The following is a 21,397-nucleotide window of genomic DNA, read 5'->3' on the forward strand; positions in this document are numbered from 1 at the left end:
ACTGCGTGTGATGCAGCCAGTGGCGGAGTGTGAGAGGGCTGGTGGTGGGTGGGTGGGTGGGTGGGGGTGATGATGATGATGCTGCTGGGGGAGACGGGGGAGGGGAGGAGGATCTGTTGTCAAGAGTGGTGGAGGTGATGTAAAAGTTGAAGACGTTAACCGTTCCCAGGATGGCGATAACATCTCTGGGAGGGCGGAGCATCTGGCAGCGTGTGTGTGTGTGTGTGTGTGTTAGAGGTCAGAGTGTCTTTGTGCCCTTATCGCTCGTCAAATCAGGTTAGCGATGCGGCGCTGAGAGCAAGCGAGCCCGAGTGGCCACTTAACAGATTGGAGCAAACTTTTGTGTCGACTGTTCAAAGAAAAACACGGAAAGAGACGTAAATAACATGAAAATTTGAGTTGTTTTTTTTCCCGCGAACACAGTTGTGGAAATGATCCCTTTGTGATGTCACAAAGCTCCCCTAGTTGGTTGGATGGTTGGTTGCTTGACTCTGCCCTCTGTGTACTTTGCACCTAGTGCCCTTCCAAACAGAAGAGTCCAGAGAAGCCGAGCAGGAAGCTAAACCCAGCGCTTTTGCATGGGGGCTGTAAACAGAGGGCTAAATGTGCTGTTCTATGAATGAGTTTTATGAATCGTATACGGCTGCTTCAACGGGGTTACAGGATTAGAAATAAAAGCTCTCAGAGGCGGTATATTATCGGGCCGTTAAATAAAATTTAAAGGGAGGGCTGAAAACGTGAAAGTCGTTGAACTTCTGCAGATGTGGCCTCTTTTAAAAACATTTTAAAGCATACTTTTTTCCCCCTACCACCTCACCGACTCCACGTTCTCCTCGCGTCGCCGGTTTTGTGCCAAAGTGAAATTCAAAACCCGCCGTCGCGGAGCCGCCCGTCACGCATGCTTCCATACAGGAACGAGCGCTTTACGTCCTCCACCTATAGGTCAAGTGGAGCTCAGAGGACTGGGGCGGTGGTGGAAGGGTGGTGGTAGTGGTGATGGTGGTGGGGGGGCATTTATATCAGTGGCCCTCCAACCTCGGCCCCGCCACTCCTCATCTCCACACAATGGCCAGCGCCTCCCGCGCGCCTCTCCTGAGCTGTTTAATCAATATAATCAGGGAAATAGAAAGAAGGCCGCCACATTGTTCACGCTCGCCGCCCCCCCCCTCCCCCTGCCCCACCCGCTCTCTGCTCGGGCCCTTTTTCTCGCCCATTCACCGACGCAGGTACTCCAGTGTAGGGCTATTGAGGTCGCTCTGAATGGGACCCACTCCACCCAGAGGGAATATAATCTGACCACAGGCTAAAATCAGGCAGACACGCCCCCCCCCCCCCCCCCCCCCCTCTGCTGCCTCCCCTCCATCCCTCCATCCCTTGGTCGGCCCCTCCCATCCCGTCTGCCAAATCACTTCAAAGACCAATGAAAGATGTGGCTCGTGAGTGCTTTTAATAAATGTATCACTCCTGTGGCCACAACTGCTCCGCTTTGCTTCGCTTTTTCTTTTTTTGGGGAGGGTGCACAGTGCAGAGCGTGGACACTTTGGTGTGGCTGGACTCTTTTTCAAAGCCCTTTTCCCTCCTCCGTCGTCTGCCTTCTGGAAGTCAGCAAGCTGGCGGAGTGCGATACGCCGGCAGCTTTTTGAAGATTTGTCGGTGATTAACCTCGCAGAGATTAGGCCCGCCGCGCACGCTCGGCTTTGTCTTTAACGAGCTGACGGGCCTTTACCGAAATTTATTTTCCAGAGTTTGGTTCCTTTCGGGCCTCATGGACGGAGAGGGGAAAATAAAAAACCCCAAAAACTTTGGACATCTGTGGGGCATCTGTGGGGCCAGGAAGGCTTGGGTGGCACACGCTCACATCCGCTGTGACTGGCCTGAATATTTTCTTTTGATCCCTCCGCCGCTGCCTCGCTCCTCTTGTGTTGCTCCTTCATAATTTACAGACATGCGGTCACTGGACAAACTCCATCCAGCGACGGCGAGAGAGACAGAAAGAGAGAGAGAGAGAGAGTAAAATTTTCATTCGGCATAATTGCATGAAAAGAAACAGCAAAACCGGCCTTTTCATCAATTATTGATCTCTGCTTACTAGCTATGCATAATGCAGGGGCCCCGTTCTTATGACAGCCATGTATTAAATATCATGTTGTTTAGGGAAGAGAGAGAGGGGGGGGGGGGGTCGGGAGGTCTTTGGCTTTCACTTATGGGCTGTGTGTGCGTGTGTGTTGAAAGCGGACAGAAAGTGGCGAGATTGACGGATGAGATGGAGACTTGAGGGGGGGCGTGCGAGCTGACAACCGGTTAACAGCGATCTTTATTTTTAACATCGTGTCATCACCAGCCGCCCATCTGCTCCTGTGCTGTTGGAGTCCTCTGGGAGTGTGTGTCTGTCTGTGTGCGTGTGTGTGTGTGTGTGTGTGTTTTTAGTGTGAGGGAGGGAAGCAGGCTGCGGCTCACGTAGAGCAGATCACTGATCACCCCTGAGAGGAGGCTGCGCGGATGGCGCTGGCTGGGCCGTGACAACGGAGTACGGTGAGGTGTGGAGGCGCGGAGGTGTGTGACAGGAAGGTAAAGTGGGTGGATCAATCTTTGGCGCGCTCGTGTTTGGAAGTAGGGCAGGGGGGGAAGATAGGAAACGCTGGTCCTGGAGTAATGAAATGGAATCTATTAACACGGGGTCTGGTGGTGGTGGTGGTGGTGGTGGAGGAAGGGAGGGTTGTTGGTTGGGGTTGATTGGAGACACAAAGGAAGATCAGTGGTGGCGAGGAGGGGTGGTGGTGGAGAAGAGACACGCTGGATCTTCAGGGTTGGAGCCTCACAAAGCAGCGGGGTCATGTTTGATGCGCCGTCGAGGGAAAAAAAGGAACTTGCATCACCGTCCAGCTGACTGCCCCGCTTCAAAGACCACTTTCTCAAGCACACGCGCTACAGTGGCCAGTAGACCAGGTTGATGTGCACTCTGGTTCAGGACCAGGCCGCCTGAGAGCCTCAACTCTTGTACATCCGTCTTGTCAAGTTTGCAATCTAAAGCGTTTCCTGTAGGTCTAAGTATTAAGGAACCAATCGATGCCCTATTAGTTGCTGCTGCAAGGTGACTTTCAAAAAAACATGGGAGGGAGGAAGGCAGACAGGGAGTGAGCGTTTGCTGCTGAATAGATTTAGCGTGCAGGTGGATGGCGTTTCTTGTAGCTTTATGTTCTGTGTTATGGGACCAATGGACAATTTGTCGGACTAATGGGAGGTCACACTAATGAGCAGTCCCCATGTATTATGTGTTACTTAGTCCAGGCTGCGGGTCTCTACGGTCTCTGTTATTAAATAATACACACGGAGGCGAGGCTGTGACTGCTAGCGATTTCTTTTTTTTTTTTTTAGTGGCAGGCCAACTTCACAACACCCAAAGAGTAATCAATCACCGCACACCTGGAGTGCTGCAGTCAAAACAGTCGAGCGCTGAGTGCTCGATCTAATACGCCACAGCGTTCGTGCTTCGTCGGTTTGTGTTTTGCTTCGTGGAACGTTATCCGTTACTTTGTGTGACCAAATGTTTTCGCTGGGCTCTTCCAGTCCAGGAGATTGCAGGAAATGGACCTATTTTCAGGTTAAGACGACAGCTATGCTAGCAACTTGCCGGTGGAGGTAGCAAGCACATGGATTTCCTTTCCGGAAAGTTTTTTTTTTCCGCTGGTGGAGAAGCAGCTTCCAGCAGCTCCACCGCTCATCATTAGCAAACACACTCGCTCGCAGTGTTTCTGCTTTGATTATTTCCCCAACCCGGTTTTTCTTTTTAAGTTCTTTCCTCCTCGTTCAGTATGCCCAAGTTGGACTGCGGTTCTCCAGTGGTCCACTCCACTTTATCAAAAGTTTTCACTGAGAACATTAAAAAAAATAATAAAAAATAAAAAAAAATAAAAAAAAAGGAATGTCTGATTTTGGGGGGGAAAATTCTGATGCAATGAAAACATCTTGTGCTCATCTCAGTCAGCGGTGATGCACTTTCTCTCTGCACGACATGTTGTGCAGCGGCCAGTCCTCAGCCTGTGTCTGTACTGAATCTGCATCTCATATTGAAATACCCTCTCCCCTCTTCATCTTCTTCACCCCCTCCCCCTCCCATTTTTGGTCCTCTTTTCAATGTCTTTCTTTTGCTCCCACTCTAACCCTTCAAACATGCTAAATTTGAGGGCTAATTAGTCCAGAGAAGGCAACCAGCCACACCAGAGAAGCCACCCTGGGCCACTCACTCTCCCATCCGGCTATTGATCTTCTGGCACCACTGCACAAAATCACATGTTAAAAAAAACAAAAAAACATTTCAAGATGTTTTGTGCGAAGCTGCGTTTATTATAGACGATGCATGCATGCATGCAGAAATTACATGGCTTGCGTAATGTATTTTATATTTGACCTGACAAAGGTCAAGTGATTCAGTGGAAGCCAGGAAAAAAACAAAAATGTTTAGCAACCTCTAGACCTTCCTCCTGGCATTTTCTGGTTACCTCATTTCCTCTGCCGCCCCTCCTCCCCCACTCATGGTTCATCCTCAGTCTTTCCTTCAATTCTGATCCATTTTTTATGCATTACTCCATCACCCCCAGCTCCCAGTGCATTACTTCCTCCCGTCTTTCACAAACACACTTTGTACTTTCCCCCCTCCTCTTCCCTTCCCTCCGCCCTCCTCCATCGCATTATGACACTTTTCTCCCCCACTTCTCCCCTCTTCACCCTCTTTATCATCTCTTTGTTCCCTTCTCTGGTTACGTCACTCTATACTCTGCCCTCCTCAGTCTAATCTCCGCTTCCTGTCGAGCTTGTCACTCATGACCGACTTGTCTGCCGCCTTTTGCCGTTTAAATTCTTCTTCTTGCATTTAACCCGTCGTAGCCAGCGGAGCTCTGAGCCTCCAGATATCTGTTTACAACCTTTTTGAGCGCACACATGAATGCACCGACACTCTGAGGTAAAGAAGAGCAGAAGAGATTTGATAGCACGATAAATCACAAAGTAACAAGCTGCGTTATGGAGTCTGGCAGAAGAGGGAGCGCCACGCGATGAAGTCACAACAAAGTAAATCCCACCCGCAGTTTTTCATGTGTTACGAACTACTTAGTGTCTAGGGGAAATGGTTTGTAACAAAATTGGGACCACCAAACAAGTTCCACGAGCAGGTTTCCAAATTTAAGATGTTTTTAATGGTTTAACAAAAGATAATTACAACAAACAACAACAGCAGCAACAACGGAGGAAGGGCAGCAGGTGGTGCCAAATCAAGACCGACACAACCGTCCCCAAAAAGGGACGCCACCCATAAACCTAAACAAAAAGGCTACATAAATACAAGGGGGAAACTAAACCTAAGAGCCCAGTAATTCCCCAACAAACAAATATATAAACACGGGAGTCAAACAGGGTAAGGTTATGAGTGCTGCACATAGGTAGCACAAAACACGGGAATCAAACAGGGTACGAGTGCTGCACATAGCTAACAGCCACGATCAGACTGCGCCCCTGCGTTCAGGATCATGGCAGTTTTTATGACTTCGGGGATTCCGTCTCAAGTCATTGCGCAGGTGGCGGCGATGATGGAGCTGATGATTGGGGCACCACCTGGCGAACGGAGTTGGGAGAAACATGCACACCCCCAACATACATACACCAAAGACGGCAGCCGTAACATCATGGCTCTCTGTCTGCGGGACACATCTGAGGCGAGCCCATCTTCATCGCTGCGGAGGAAAGGAAGAAAAAAAGGAGGAGAAAAAAAAAAAAATCACTCGTGATTTCAAGTGGCCGGGCCTACAATTGAGACCAGTAGCAAAGACGACTTGGCTTCATTACTCAACAGTATCGCAGCTAAAAAAGAAGAAAACCTCAATGCATCCCAGACTTCAGCGGAACTGCCTCACTCAAATAGTAATAATAAATAATGATGATAGTTTAAAAGAATCCGTAGGGCAGACAAAAGATGTAATGGGTGTACTTTTCCGTGTCTTTTCTGAGACGTGCATTACTACGTGAAACTATGGTGGGTTTTGCATAAGCTAAAGATAAAGGGCTACTTAAAGATATGAATAATCGGCCTAATTTGAGCTAATAGCCTGTTGCGAGACACTTTTACGTGTCATTAAATGGATTTTGTGATTTTCTTTTTCTCCATGTCTCTGCAGTGCACATCAGCACGTCACCTAAGTCAGAAGTTAAATGGGCTCAATTTGCAGTGGACCAACCGACCGACCTGGCAAACGGCCTCTGGTACCACCAAAATTAAATTTTTTTGTGTGTGACAAAAAGCAACAATCACAACAGAGTTCTGCAATTACGGTGCAGTGACATATAGTCACGCGTCCCCTGTTAACATCTTTGACATACAAAAACAGCAACGAGGGGAAAAACCTACACATGACTTCGTGAAACCAGTCTTCGGTCCGACGCACCATACAGGCCTCCCACTCTTGCAAAGTCACGTCCTTGTTCTTGTTCTGGTCGCAGGACCTACACACACACACACACACACACACACACACACACACACACACACACACACACACACACACACACACACACACACACACACACACACACACACACACACACACACACACACACACACACAGATCAGTGTAACACATGGCGACCTCATCACAATGACACACATGCATCACCTCATACTTATATCAGCCGACGTGCATGCTGACATATGTAGATAAACCCAGTGAGGGTGTAATGGCTAATCCTCCCGCGCTGCCATCGTCTTTCAGCTCACCCTGCACAACTACCTCTGAAGGGTACTTCTTCAATTTGTGTTAATCCATGGGCAGCGGGAGACGCAGCGGGTAATAAACATTATCATTGCGGCGAGCGGCTTGACATTGACACGGCCATCCATCGCTCCCGCCGAAGCCCGTCGCTGCACGCCGGCGGACAAGGTGAGGGCCAGGCGGAAAGAGCGGGAAGGGCGTAAAGCGCATGAGACAAATGAGAGCAAATACATGACATAGAGAAGCTGTGCATGCCGTGAAAATGAGAGAAAGGCGGGAAAGAGGGGAGTTTGCGCCTAAATGTGGAGGAGGGGGAGGAGCAGGATGATGGAGGGATGAGGTGGCCGTGAGGCGGGCGGGCGCAGGAAGCGGATATTGGCATGGGGGATAAGTGGACGGGTGGCGTGCTGAGAGAACAGCATGGTGGGTGGTGCATCGTGGTCACAAAGTGGGGGTGACACACATCGCAGTGTGACACTTTTAACCCACGATGCCTGAGTAACAAGCGGAGAGAGAGAGAGAGAGGGAGGACATATTGCAGCAAGCAGAAGGCTTGCATTAGAAACCCTGATTGAATATGAAACCGGATGACTGAAACAACAGCCAATCAGAAATAGTACACGTAGCATATAGAGAATTCACAAAAAACCCTGAAAATCTCTTCGAACTGTGTCATTTAAATTCCACATGATAGGAAATGGAGCAAAGCACCACATCAATTCAATATCAACAACATATCATGTTTCAATCCTTTTGAATCGAACACTTTTCATGGAAAATATCCTCCCTACGAGCAGCTGTATTTTGTTACAATGTTATTATTTATATTATACACCTCCCATTCCGTCAAAGCAATGAAAACTGTTTTAATATGATTTCAGACATGAGATCGTGTTTACCGAAAGAATTTTGAGGCGCAATGCTTCATCGGCATCCTCTTGTCGTGCAGCTTCCGGAGTTCCATGCGGGTCAACTTGCCATCACTGTTTAGGTCCAACTTTCCAAACCATTGCTAAAAAGAAAAACAGGCAAATGTTTTACTAGATTGTGCCTTTTTAGCCATGCGGAGGTTATCGGAAAGTTTTTACCGATTCACCACCCTAAAAGGTTCTGTTCGTTCCATACAGCCGTTTGAAGTAATTACAGATAAAAATCCTTCAAACGGGATGAATACAAGCAGCATGAAAAAAAAACCACTGGATCTTATTCCTTATACGGAAAAATAATGCATGAGTTAATCCACTCGGGGGCCCGGAGGTCAAGGTGGCTGCTGGGAGGATATTAACTCATCCCTCCGTTCACTATCCCTCTGAATTATTCAGAGATTATTGACAAATCCTATTTATATGTGATGTTCTCTAAGTCCTTCTCATTCTATGGAAGACCGCACCAGAGGCAACACAACCAACCCACTCAAAGTAGCTTGTTAGCATTGATTTTTTTTCTCGCCAGACAATCCATGAAGCGCAATTTGTGTACAAGCATGACGAGGGTGTCTGATGTCAAGAGCTACTTCACGCCGGCTCCAGTGAGGTGAAAATTATCCCCTGGCAGCCAATCCTTTCCTTTTGGCTGGATTTTCTTTCTTCTCAGGATTGCATTTGGATGTGGACATTGATTTGCATCATTTTAAAGAGCCATGACATGATTTTTTTTGGAGGGGGTGGGGGGGCAGAAACTAGCAATGGTCTTAGTAAAACATTTATAAAGTTTGATACAATATTAAGTCTTGCGTGCACCTTGTGTGAGGAGTCAGTCACCTGAGCTAGTTGTGTCCTTTGGGAATGGCTGAGGCATTGCAGGGGCAGAGCACCAGGGACGTAACCGTCAACCATACGGTTGTGGAACAGAAACGAGTCCAGGAGGTCATATGAAAACTGGCCCAGCTCCTTCTCGGTGCATCTAACTCTGGTGACTAATCACACAAGACAACAGAGCTCATTTGAAGCCGCTTGGAAAGTTTTGTGTTCATTATCTGTCTTGTTGTCTGTTTGTGTGTTTACCCAGATTGGCCCCTCTGCGAGCCTGTCCAGTGCTGCGCCTCCGTCTCCCTTTTTCCTGATGCAGCAAGCGTTCCTTCCCATCGGTCCTTGTCGAAATGCTGCACTCCGGCGCCCTCTCTCTACGAAAAGCGTGGGTGCACATATAGATTTAATACGTTTAAGTTGAATTCAAATGTACCTGTTGACGATTAATAACTAAACTTCGTAAGAATATTAAAAATATAACAGCTTTAAAGAAACGCTAGGTAATTTGGATTCATTACTACCTCCAGCTAGTAGAGAAATGCAATTACCTGTTATCAGTGTCGTACAGGAGAAACTCAACAGGCCTACACATTAATTTGTTGGAAATGTCAAATCTTCAAGCGTATTTTGGAAACACAGAAACTGACAAGGTAGGGCAGCATTTGTTATTCAGTATTCACAAAATATAATTATATTATTTTGTTTAGTGTGACAGAAAACTACAATGATAAAATAAAAGGTAGTGTTGACAGCAGTATTTTTGCTAGCATGGTTGAGCATTGTTTGAAAAGGATGTGACGTGACAATGTCAATGTGCTTCAGCATTATTTTAGTGATTCAAATATGCTAAACGTTATTATTATTATCACATTACCTGAGTGATCAGGGGAAATGTAAACAGACAAAGTAGACGTGCTGGAGCACTCGTTTTGGATCAGGGTAAATACCAAAATGAGATGCAATACACGGCACATAACATTGTAACCATTATTTCTTAGTTACTGAGGTTACATACCTCCCACGCAGCTTACTCTGTGATGTAAAACAAAACACAGTGTCTTAGTAAGATAGAATAAGAGTATGATATTTGGAGCCCCAAATATCATACTCTTATGTTATTCTTTTTCATTTTAGGAACCCACATGCACGTCTTTGCCTGGTCATGGTCATGATGTCTGGACTCTGCCCTAAATTCATGAACAGTAACATAAAAAAGCTCTGCTGTCACCAGACCCCGCAGAAAAGCTCAGCATTGTACATTGGATGAAGAAGATTTGAGGTTTTGCCGTTGCAGCCTGGGATGACATGTTGGCTGTGCACGATTATCAGGAGTTGTTTATGGATTTTTAACTGGCCGAATGACATCCCTGACACATCATGCCTGGCTGGCCCGGGTTAGGAATGCTCGCTGCTCAGCACAGGACGGGATAAGACAGGTGCTCCGAGGCAATGCGAATGAGATGTGCTACTTACTGAGGGCATGGCTGAGGACAAACACATCCAGGGAAGAGGACATCGTTTCCTTCAATGGACTGGCAACAAGAACCCAATGGACTGCGACATTTCAGCAGTGCACAGAGTTTTTCTGAAACACAGGGAAACAATGACATCACTGTGCCCCCACCCCCTTTATATAAAAAGACAAAAAACAAAAAATTACTGACTCCCTGATTCCCTATTTTATTGTCCTTGACTGTGTCAAGGACAATAAAATAATAAAAAAAATAATGATAATGTTTCAGCTTGTAGGACTGAAAGCAAACCAATACAGAGACATTTGAGGGATGTTATTTGTCTTTAACTGGTTTGGGCAACAGACCCTCAGACTCCCTCTCGCTGGAGACTCACCTGACTCGACTCTGCCAACATCAAGACTGGACATCTCTTTATGCTGGCTCGTGCCTCCCTCGCACACACATCTCTGTCAAGGAGACGTTAGATGAACCTCTGTTCTGCATTTTACATACATTAGATAAGCCCTGCAGAACATCACGTGTCTTTTGAAGGTAATATTACATTTGATCTTGATGCTTGTTGTGTCTAATTATATGCATAATTATATAACCATTGATATGAATATGTTTAAATAAGTCAATGTATTCTTAAAGATGGGTAATCTTCTATGCTTAACATACTGTGGTGAATTCTTCTGGTGGATTCAGGTGATGTAGATGTTGAAGGAGTCTTCACTGACACAGACTTAGTTGTATATAAGAACTGGTTTATTTGCAAAGAAGTCAAGAGTCAGACAGGCACCATGGAAAGCCTGGGGATGTCTCTGGGCCAGATGTGAGCAACTCCGATGATCCTTTGTTTACATCACCTCTTATACCCCCAGCAACCAGGGAGGAAGATACAGGAAGTGGAGGAGGATGTATGCATTCCATAGTTGCACCCCCAATGGCCATCTGGTTTCAATTTGGTGGACATTGGCAACGACAAGACCATATATGGACCCTAACGTCCTTAGGGAAGGAGTGCAACAGCGGGTTCACCGCTGAGTTCACATCAGGCCATACACATAAGATCACATGAGGACATATGCATAGATTCAGATACTACACACACAAATAGTTTGCCATAATTTCACTACCATCCAAATACTTTTCCCATTAACTAAAACATAGTGTTGAGAAAATGACTAAATAGCTTTCTGAAAATACACATTTTATAATCACTATGTAATTGTAATGTATTTATTCTACTTTGAAATTGTCCATGACAGCGCTGACATATTTTGCAGTTTGCATGTACATTGTCTGCTTGCAGTTCATTTATAAAAAAAAAAAAAGTGTGGGAGATCGACCAACATGCATTTCTAACAGCATAACATCTACTTAATACAATAAATGTGTAGTTAAATGGAAAATCTCTGCTTTGTTGGGGGGAAATTGGGAAGTCTCAAAGGCACCTTATAGTGATTTTGACCCTTCTAATAGTCTTCTTAAAATAAGAAGAGATGTCTGTGACTTTCTCTTTATTGTCAAAAAATGACTGACATAACATAAAGAAGCAGCAGCTAGCGTCAGCTACGTAACTTAGCTATACAAGTAAAAACAAAAACAAAACAAACAACAAAAAAAAAAAGATGATGCAACAGGTGCCGACGCATACTTTCCCCTCTTCTTTTACCGGGTTGTTTGACGCTTGACGCGTCTCAGTCTTATCTAATTTTAAGGTCATTTATCTGTGTAGGTACAAGCGGCGGTCACGCCGTTGCTGTCGGAGCGCACGACAGCGGCCGGAGGGCCTCAAACTTATGCAGCCAGAAGAAATTAGACTCACCATAGCGATGATGATACTTGCGAGACGTAGCAGGCACAACAACAAGGTCATTCCCTGGCCAGAGTAGAAAGGTCCTCTGTGAGATTTCACGATTGACACGCTGAGACCTCGTAGATGAAGTGCTACAGAATTCCAGAGGAGTTGCCTGAAGACCCCAGACGGTCTTGACTTTCACGTGAAAGACGGGAGCTCCTCCCCCGGCTCCTGATTGGGAGCCGGGAGCCGGCAGCCGGCTCTCCCCGGCTCCTGATTGGGAGCCGGGGGGAGCCGGGAGCCGGCCCTACTACGCCTTTAAGAAATGTTGAGAGAAAGTGACGGGTCAGGGTGCATACAACTAAATTCAAGGTGCTGCACTGATTGGCTCAGTGTCCTCGTCGATGTCCCCTGTTGGAGTGCACATAAATGGAATTGTTTTTCTCTCTGCACTTGGTTTCAGATGATTAAAAAAAATAATATTAAAAAAAATTGATTAATTATTTTTGATTTCAAATTAGTAAGGGAGAATTCCTAATTGTCAGTCCATCATTGCACTTCAGGGTATTAGTTTGTCACCCCAGCACACACCCCAATTCAATTTCATAAAATTCTGATGTAGCATTTCAAAATAAAGTTCATCCAAAAATGTCACTTGTTGGATATACTGTATGTGATTTTAGATATTTTGGGGAAACAGACAGGGCTGTCCTCTCTCCCCTTCACTATTTGCAATGTTCATAGAACCTCTGGCAGCTGCAATTCGGCAAAATGATAATATCAAAGGAGTCCAAACTTCAACATCTGACCATAAAATAAGCTTATATGCCGATTCGATGGAGAAACTTACCCATATCTCTTTTAGAGAAAGTTGCAACAGTAAAAATGATGGTTTTACCGAAACTAAACTACCTTTTCTCAATGATTCCCTATCAACCCCCTGCTCAGTGGTTTAAAACCCTGAACTCAAACGTCACAATATTTCTATGGAAAAACAAACCACCCCGTATCAGTCTGAAGACGCTTCAAAAAGCGAAAGATGCTGGGGGACTAGAATTGCCAAACTTTTATTACTACTATATTGCCAACAGAATAAAGTATATTCATAAGTGGTTCAACCCTAGCCCACATTATGTATCCTGGCATGTCGTAGAACAAGCCTATTGTGGTGATATTCAGTTAGCAGACTTGCCATTTATCAGCACACCAAAACACCACAGCTGCATGAAAAGCGTTAATATAAGTCACTCTCTGACGGCTTGGATGGAATTTCTGAAAATCACAGGTTCTTCCCTTCTCCCGTGCGGTCGTATGCCCATCTGGAACAATCCTGATTTACTACAAAATAAAAAAGCACTTAACTTCACACATTGGGCAGATAAAGGTATAACTCACGTAAAACACATAAGAGAGAATAATAATTTTAGACCATTTCAAGAGCTTGTGACACAGTTTGGAATTAACAGTAGTTGTTACTTAGAATACATGCAAATTAAGTCCATAATTAAGAAAAAATTCAAACTTGAACAAACACACATGGAGGTCTCTCCGGCTGTACAGTCGGTCCTTAATTTCTCACCTCCTAAACTACTTTCCAAGATATATAAAATCCTTACAAACACAGATCGCACTATTTCTATCCCCATTGTTAAGTGGGAAAGAGACCTGTCTCTCCAGCCCCACTCTAATTTCTGGAGAACAATCTGCCTGAACACCTTTTCACTGATAAAACAACCTAATCTACAATTAATACATTTTAAAGTACTCCATAGGATCCACTACACTGGACAGCGGATGTTTCAGATGGGCATGACCGGCACTCAAACCTGCTCACACTGCACAGTTAATGTCCCAGATAATTACCTACACGCTGTATGGCATTGCCCACCAGTAAATAAATTCTGGCACATAGTATGCAATGATCTATCAGCACAGGTCGGTTACACCATCACAGCCACTCCTTCTTTTTGTCTCTTAGGAGACCTTAGTGATAGGGCCAGGGGCCCTCCTGTTGGTGGGGGGGCTGGTCCGTCCCTGTGTCTGGGAACTGGCGCTGGATCGTACGCGGTGGGGTCACATGCCTGGGGTGGGGCTGCGCAGCCGGCGGCTACCGCTCCTGTGTGCCCGGGTGGTGCCTTCTGCCCCACCTTCGCCCTCCGTCTCCCTGGTCGCTGCCGCTGCCCCAGGGCCCTCGGGCGGTGGGGGGTGGCCCCCCTTTGGCTCCTGGATCCCTGTGGTGTCCCCGGCCCCGATGTCGCTGAGGGGGCGCCCTAACCGGGAGTCCCCCCTGGTCACATAATGGGTGTATTTATTTATTTATTTATTTTATTTTATTTTATTTTTATTTTATTTTTTTATATATTTTTTATTTTTTATTTTTATTTTTTTAATTTAATTAATTAATTAATTAATTAATTAATTAATTTTTTCCTTCTGTTTTGGGGATTTGTGTCTTGGGTGGTCGCTGCCCGGCCTTCTGGCTGGGCGCCGCGGGGGACTCGATATGGGCGGCGACCGGGTCCCTGGTGGGCCTCCCCCCGGTGCGGTCTCCTCGCCCTTGCATGGGGCACCGACTGCACCCTCGTTGGCGAGGACCTGGCCCCCACGCAGCCAACGACCCACTGACATTATCACTAGGGCTTTGGATGAGGGTCTCCATCGGCCGGCCACCGCTCCATCCGAGACCCTCTCCAATTTTAATAGCATTATAGACACTTAGGGCCTGGGGGGGGTTCGTGCACTGCGGCCGCCGCCCTGCTCAGCAGCAGTGTGGTTGCCCCAGGGCCTTACCACCCTTCCATTTTAAACGCACCATAGTCCAACACACCAGCAAGTGCACATATACACACACTGACACTCCTACACACAGTGGGGTCGGCCTGCTAGTGGGGGCTGGACCCGACATCTTCCCCACCCTGGATGGGCCCTGTGCAGTCCGGTGCCCCCGAGGTGCGAGACCGGCTGGGCTTATGGGGACCTTGCCACTTGTGGCGGGGTCCCCCTTCCCCCAATCCCGGGACCGGGCCGCTGCCCGGGTGGTCCCCCTGCGCCGCTCGGGGGCGGGTGGGTGGCGACGACCTGAGACACGGGGGTCTGACAATGGTGGGCGGGGGTCCACGGATTTAATTTTATCTTTTTAATTATTTATCTTCTTCTTTTACAGGGCACAGGGGGAACCAGGGGGGACTCTCGCTCGGGGGCCCGCTTTGCCGGCGTTGGGGGCGGGGGTGCGGCTGTGGCCCCGGGGGCCGGGGGGTGGCTGTCCCCTGGCGCCGGGGGGTCCCGGGGCGGTGGGGGTGGCTGGGGGGTGTGGCGGGTGGAGGGGGCCGGTTGATGCGCCATACTGGGTCCGTGGGGGGGGGGCCTCTGGGTGCCCGGGCCTGCCTTGGGTACCGATCCTCCCGGTGGGTGAAGGGGCTGGGTCCTGTCATGGGGATGAGTCTGGTCTCGCTTGCCCTGGGGGGCCCCCGTCCGGGGGCCGGGCTCTGCTGCCTGTCCGCCCTGGGTGGTGTCCCTTCTCCTTGGGGTATCTGCCTCCCTGTCATCCTGCCCTGGCTCCTCGTGGGGCGGGTGCCCTCCGGCCCGGGGGCCTGCTGCTCCGGGCCTCTTCCTGGCCGGCTTTGCGGTGGGTATGCCGTGTCCGGGCCCCCCCCCCCGGCTCGTCACTGGCGTGGGGCGGTTGCGGCCTCGGAGACCGCACTAATTGGCAGCCTACTTCCAGTGACGTACTTAAACACACCCACTCCCACATTCAGGTACACACACCACCACATCCATACACACACACACACACACACACACACACACACGTATACACAGATGTAAACATGCACACACACACAAGTATACACACATGCAAATATACACACACACACACAAATACACACAAGCGCGGGTACACTGTTGTACACTATTGCATAGCTTATTGTCTTATTTATCCATGAGTAGATTATTATCATCGTTATTATTACTATCAACATTATTATTATTATTATTATTATTATTATTATTATTATTATTATTACTATTATTATTATTATTACTATTAACATTGCTATTATTATCATCGCTATTATTATTAACATCACTGTATGAACTCGCATGTATGTTTGTATGGGTATATATGCACTATCTGACAATTAGCTATGCATATTTACGATCTGTTTTGTTCTCTTTTAACACAATTGTATATTGTTGCCAGTTGCCTCCTCTACTCCTCTCTCTCTATCCCTCTCATCATCTCATCATACCCCCCCCCCCCCCCCCACACACACACACACACTCATTTCCCCTCTCTACTCACCCCCCTATCTATCCCCCTCAGTCCGGTCATGGCCAGAATGTCACCAAGAACATTATAATAAAACCACTGAAGAGGTAGCTCCTGAAACCACCCACGTGGCTCACACTCTCAAGATCTACCTCTGAGAATAAAATCTGTCAGCCATCATAGACATTCAGAGACACTTCTGCTTGTCATTATGGCCAGACCGGACAAGGGAAAATAAATAAATAAATAAATAAATAAATAAATAAATAAAAAGATATTTTGGGGAAATTCCTTCAGTCCATCATTCCACTTTAGGATGGTAGTAAACCACCGCAAGAGGCCCTCCATTGAGTTTCAGAAAACTCTGATTTAACATTTCAAAATGAAGCTCCTACAAATATGGTCACTCTTCGTTTATGCTGTACATGATTTCAGATCAAAATTTTGTAATAATTACTAATTGTCAGTCCATCATTCCTCAGGGTGGAATAATGCACCCACCCCAGGAAGACCCTCATTCAATTTCAGAAAATTCTGATGTAGCATTTCCTGGGGTGGTTTGCTACCATCCTGGAGTGGAATAGTGGACTGTCAATCGGAAATTGGAAATAGGAAATAAAGAATATTAAAAAGAAAAATCCACACACAAGTGGTACCAGATAATGTACAGCAAATGTACATATCAACAGTATAAACAGTATAAACAGCGATGGAGTGTATAAACAGTGGTGGAGTATAAACAATATGAACAATATGAACAGAGTAGACAGAATAACAGTGACCAGGTGGAGGGGTATGTATGTTTGTAGGCTGTACATGTGCAGATAGTGCTGGAATAGTGCTCTGATAAATATATATATATCTGATATATATATATATATATATATATATATATATATATATACATATATATATATATATATATATATATATATATATATATATATATATATATATATATATATATATATATATATATACATATATAGATATATATTTGACTATATTCATCTGAAAGAAGGAATATTACAGAACAGAAAAATCTTAATATTTGGAGTAGCTTTATTTTGACTTGATTTATTTTGAAATGTTACACCAGAATTTTCTGAAATAGAATAAAGGGCCTCCTGCAGCGCTATGGCGATAGCGGGGCCTGTCGACCTCTAATGTAACGTGATGCATGCAGTGCGGGATGGTAGAAGGCTGCCCTCTTGTGGGTACGATCATCAACAACCGCCAAGTTTCAAATTAGACCACAAGGACGCTCAAGATAGAAGTGACGAATACAGATCGCAAGAAAATATTGTGTGCTGTAAAATTACGTTGTAACTGTGATTCTCATGTGGTGCATGCAAAATGCGGCTTATCAAACAAATACAGAACGAGTACAGAACCACTGGTGTCCTGAAATCTTGAATAGAGCAAGACATTACTCGCCAATCGCCATAACTGATTTTTCATCCTTACTTTTGAAACTTCACTCTCATGCTCCTGACCTCACGGTTTGGAGTGGGCTAATGGACATGATTAATGGCAGTGATTGCGCCAGAGGACTTTTGGTGCTCATACAATGCAAAACTACGACATCTAGTGGTGACATGATAGGGATTTCTTTCAGCAACACACACACACACACACACACACACACACACACACACACACACACACACACACACACACACACACACACACACACACAGTGATACGAGAAAAAAAAATCCCCTGAAACATTTCCTGAACTGGAGGGGGGGAGCTATAAAATGGTGACTGATTTTCACCTTAGCAAAACGTGACCATCCGCAGACGTGAACGCACGGTCGCCCTTTGAGACCCAGGTGGCTTCTTGACGCTCCGCCCAGCTGGGAGCCGGAGGACGACGTCGGAATGACAAACTGCTCCGGGAAAGCAGCCCCTTTGCGGTTAGTTTACAGGACCGACAACACGTGTTGCCGCTGTTGTGTTGTTGTTGTTTTTAATTTTACTGCGTGAGGCTTTCCAGCCGGTACCCACACACGACTTCCGTGCTCGCCCGGATTCGCCTCGTGGGGTTGACGCATCCCGACCTCGGCATTCGCTCGCTCGGCTCTCCGGGGATGTTCTCCGATGACACCAAGTAACGGCTCGCTCACACAGCTGCCTCGGGCGGCTTCGGGCGGCTTCGGGCTGCTTCTTTTTCCTTCCCAGGGGACACGACTGGAAATACTTTCATGGAAAATGTGACTTTTGCTTCGCACAGCTTCGCGAGCAACCAATACGTTGAGCTGAGTTGGCTCGTGCCCACGCGTGATACTTCGGCCTCTCGTTCAACTTTGGCCAGGAAAGACGAAGAAGACGAAGAAGAAATCAAAGGATATTAGCCATTAGCTTATACTTTACGATTGTCTCGAACGTACGGAAAGTGTTTTTGAACAGAAAGTTAAGCTGGACTTCCTCCGCGTTACTTTGCACCGTGTGCCTGTTTACGAGGTGGACCGCCCGCTGAAGCCTGTCGTCTGCAAGGCTGTAAAAAAAATAATGATTTTAAAGGCATAATTCTGGTGAGTACTAACATGAAAAGTGCCGTTTTGACTGGAGTGGGGTGATGCAAATCACTACACCGGTGACAACAAGAAGAGAGAGTATCGGATATGTAGCAGTTTGCAACTTTTAGTTTTGTTTTCAGTCATTCAGCATACAGCAGTAGCATCGTGTGTCTGGATATCAAACCAAACTTTTCTTCCGACGAGGTATTCATTTACATCTCTCTCCGCGGTGCCCTGTGATGCGGAAGGAGCCATGTTTTATAACACCACAGCATCACCCAGCTCACCCCGCTGCGATCATAACATGACCCGGAAAGAAAAAATCAGTGTACCATGACCAAGCTTTTATGTAATGAGCATATAAAAAGTATCCTATTACACAACAAACTGTTTACAAAAGTTGCATACACGTGTAGAGATTGGCTAAAGATAAATGCCCCTGGCGTTGTCAGTGATGCTGAGGTGTTTTCACCACGCGCCTGGCTTATGCTCAATGCAGTGAGGCATCAATCACGATGGAGCAATGTTGGTGTCAGCCAATGTCCACAGCTGTGGGTGCTCTGACCATGTTTTGCGTGGTCTTCTGTGACCTTCTGCACATCAGGTTGGCCTGGAAGTTCGCGGCAAGATGCAGAACATCAAGTTTGTAATGTGCAGTTTTCACAGTGATAATGATAAGTGAGTCGTAGCCTGTGATGTACATGACTTGATGTTCGAGCACAAGGATGAGGCGTAATCAGTTTCTGCAGTGATGTCAGAGTTTCATCACAGGCTATCTATAGTCACGCCACCTCGACAATGATAGCTATGTCTCGTTAGAGACGTCTTAAGAATCACTCGCAGTGTGTAGCTGGGGTTTGGCTTCACTATGACTCCGTACTATTTGTGGTTACACACTTCCATTGTGTTCCGGTCATCACGTCGGGTTACGTTTATACCGTGTTTTCCCGCAGACACCTGTTAAAGTGGCTGCTTCCTGTTGCGCCACCCTGGCTGAAGTGTGTGTATACAGACTGTCTGACCCCCCCTCCTCCAACAACAGCTGAGGGTCTCCACTATGTCCCTGTCTGCTGTTCCAACGGCTTCCTCCCAGATGATGGCAGGGTTTTCCCCAGAACTCCTCTCTGCTGTCGCTCTGTCTGCGCTAACGGGTGCCTCAGCTGTCAGTCTCGCTTCTCATTGTTGGGTGGCTTCGCGCGTGACGACACAAATGACACACATTAGTCTAGAGCTCGGTAATTATCTCAAGATGTTGTGATGCCTCCGCAGGGTAACCTCCAGGCCGCATGATAAGACGCCTGCCTGCTTGCCTGGCTGCCTGGCCTGGCTGATGCTGTAACAACAGAAGGGTTGAGTCATTTGTGTGACAATGCTAGAAATCACAGTGTGAAAGAGTGTGTGTGTGTACACAAAGCAGCTCTTCAGACCGTGAGACGAGATGTCTCATTTCATCCTTTCCGCTTTAAGCGCATTTACAGCCGACTGTCATTCAGTCCGGTCCTTTGCGGTCCTATAATTGGCGTGTGGAGTTTTTGTCTGACATTGTCTACATTTTCCTTATGGGGGTTAAAATTGTAGAAGTTTTAAACTTTCCCATGCCCCTGAGTGGTCATGCACTGCAGTTAGCTCCTTTTTGTCTATTGGCGTGTGTGTGTGTGCGTGTGTGTGTGTCCAGGGTGTTTTCCATTTGACTTTGACTCCGACGCTGATCCTCCTTGCACCCGCCACTCTCTCCATGCCGTCTATCATTAGAGCTATACTTAGCCACGCTTATCAGTTCTGTCATCCCGCGGTAAGACCACAGATGTTTAAGGGCCTGGAATAGCTCGGCGCGCAGACACAGGATATCAGACGGTGCGACTCGCACCGGCCACGTGGGACAGCGGCGTCCTTGAGAGATCACAAGTTCAAGTCATATGGAAGAATGGCTCAGCGTATAGGAGTTGTCGGGAGATGTTTCCTCGTTGTTCCCTTACCGTGTGTGTCTTCAGCTGGCTCATTCATCCTGTAAGACCGTTAAAGTAACACTAGGGGATTTACCTCATCCATCCTTTTATTCCCGTGCCTGCTAACTGAGTCCTTGCAAGACCACAGCAAATGTTACAGTGGATGCCGTCCTTTGGTCGTCTTTAAAAACATTAAGACCATATTTGAATACAGTGCTTGCATGCTGGATTCAAATGCATTATACAAAATCACTCTGTTGTTTCAGATCTGTACGAGCACTGCCAGGGCTTTTTTTGGCTCTTCTCATTTAAAAGCTCCTGATGTGTATGGAAAGGTTAGTCTAATTTATTGGGCGCTGTGAGGCAGGGTCCCAACCGCGAGCTCAAGTTGACCTAATTGCACTTGAAATAAATTTACAGAGTGACGTGAGAAAGTGCTCTCCGCTAAGGTCTAAGAGAGCGTCTTTGCCAGTTTCTGTCGGTAAATCTTCCGGATCAGGATGTGGTCGAGACTGGAGAGTGTGGTGTGTATTCAGGGAGTCTGATAGACGGAATGCAAAGGAAGGAAGGAAGGAAGGAGGCACAGGAAAAGATGGAAGCAGGGCAGAAAGGAAGTGGCAGTGCAGGAACTGGTTAGGAACTCTGTCCGTGAAAAGACATCGAGACCGGTTAATGTGTGTTATTTGACACCGGGACTCAGAAGTGGAGAATGATGTCATCAGCCACAGGCCTCTGTTGGGACTGAACCATGTGACAACGATAATGCAGATAATGCAGAGACGGCATGGGTTACAGCATATCAGCAGAGTGAGGAGATAAGCTGGATAAACAGCCTCAAGTAAACTGGAATTTCACAGGTAGGAGAGAGAGAGAGAGAGAGAGAGAGAGAGAGAGA

At 46.7% G+C, this 21,397-nt stretch overlaps 1 protein-coding gene across 1 annotated transcript; it reads right to left on the minus strand.

The window, feature by feature from the left end:
• Positions 1-5,643: 5,643 nt before the first annotated feature.
• Positions 5,644-10,091, minus strand: sparcl2 (SPARC-like 2). The gene is made up of 7 exons (XM_076038416.1): positions 9,980-10,091; positions 9,055-9,148; positions 8,762-8,880; positions 8,519-8,673; positions 7,658-7,770; positions 6,398-6,492; positions 5,644-5,726 (listed from the first exon to the last, which is right to left on the minus strand). The coding sequence occupies exons 2-7, from the start codon at positions 9,096-9,098 to the stop codon at positions 5,677-5,679; spliced, it is 576 nt and encodes a 191-aa protein (XP_075894531.1). The 5' UTR covers positions 9,099-9,148; positions 9,980-10,091; the 3' UTR covers positions 5,644-5,676.
• Between the last annotated feature and the right edge of the window lie 11,306 nt (positions 10,092-21,397).

Source organism: Nelusetta ayraudi, unplaced genomic scaffold (assembly GCF_046127955.1).
Source record: "Nelusetta ayraudi isolate G7.1 ecotype Tasmania unplaced genomic scaffold, CSIRO-AGI_Nayr_v1 ptg000056l, whole genome shotgun sequence".
Classification (NCBI taxonomy): Eukaryota; Metazoa; Chordata; class Actinopteri; order Tetraodontiformes; family Monacanthidae; genus Nelusetta; species Nelusetta ayraudi.

Excerpts from the sequence above, each read along its gene's own strand:
- sparcl2 (XM_076038416.1), bottom strand. The coding sequence starts at position 9,098 with ATGTGTAGGCCTGTTGAGTTTCTCCTGTACGACACTGATAACAG. Across the intron at positions 8,881-9,054 it reads CTGTACGACACTGATAACAG|AGAGAGGGCGCCGGAGTGCA; the intron begins GTAATTGCATTT and ends CGCTTTTCGTAG. Across the intron at positions 7,771-8,518 it reads AAAGGACACAACTAGCTCAG|CAATGGTTTGGAAAGTTGGA; the intron begins GTGACTGACTCC and ends TTTTCTTTTTAG.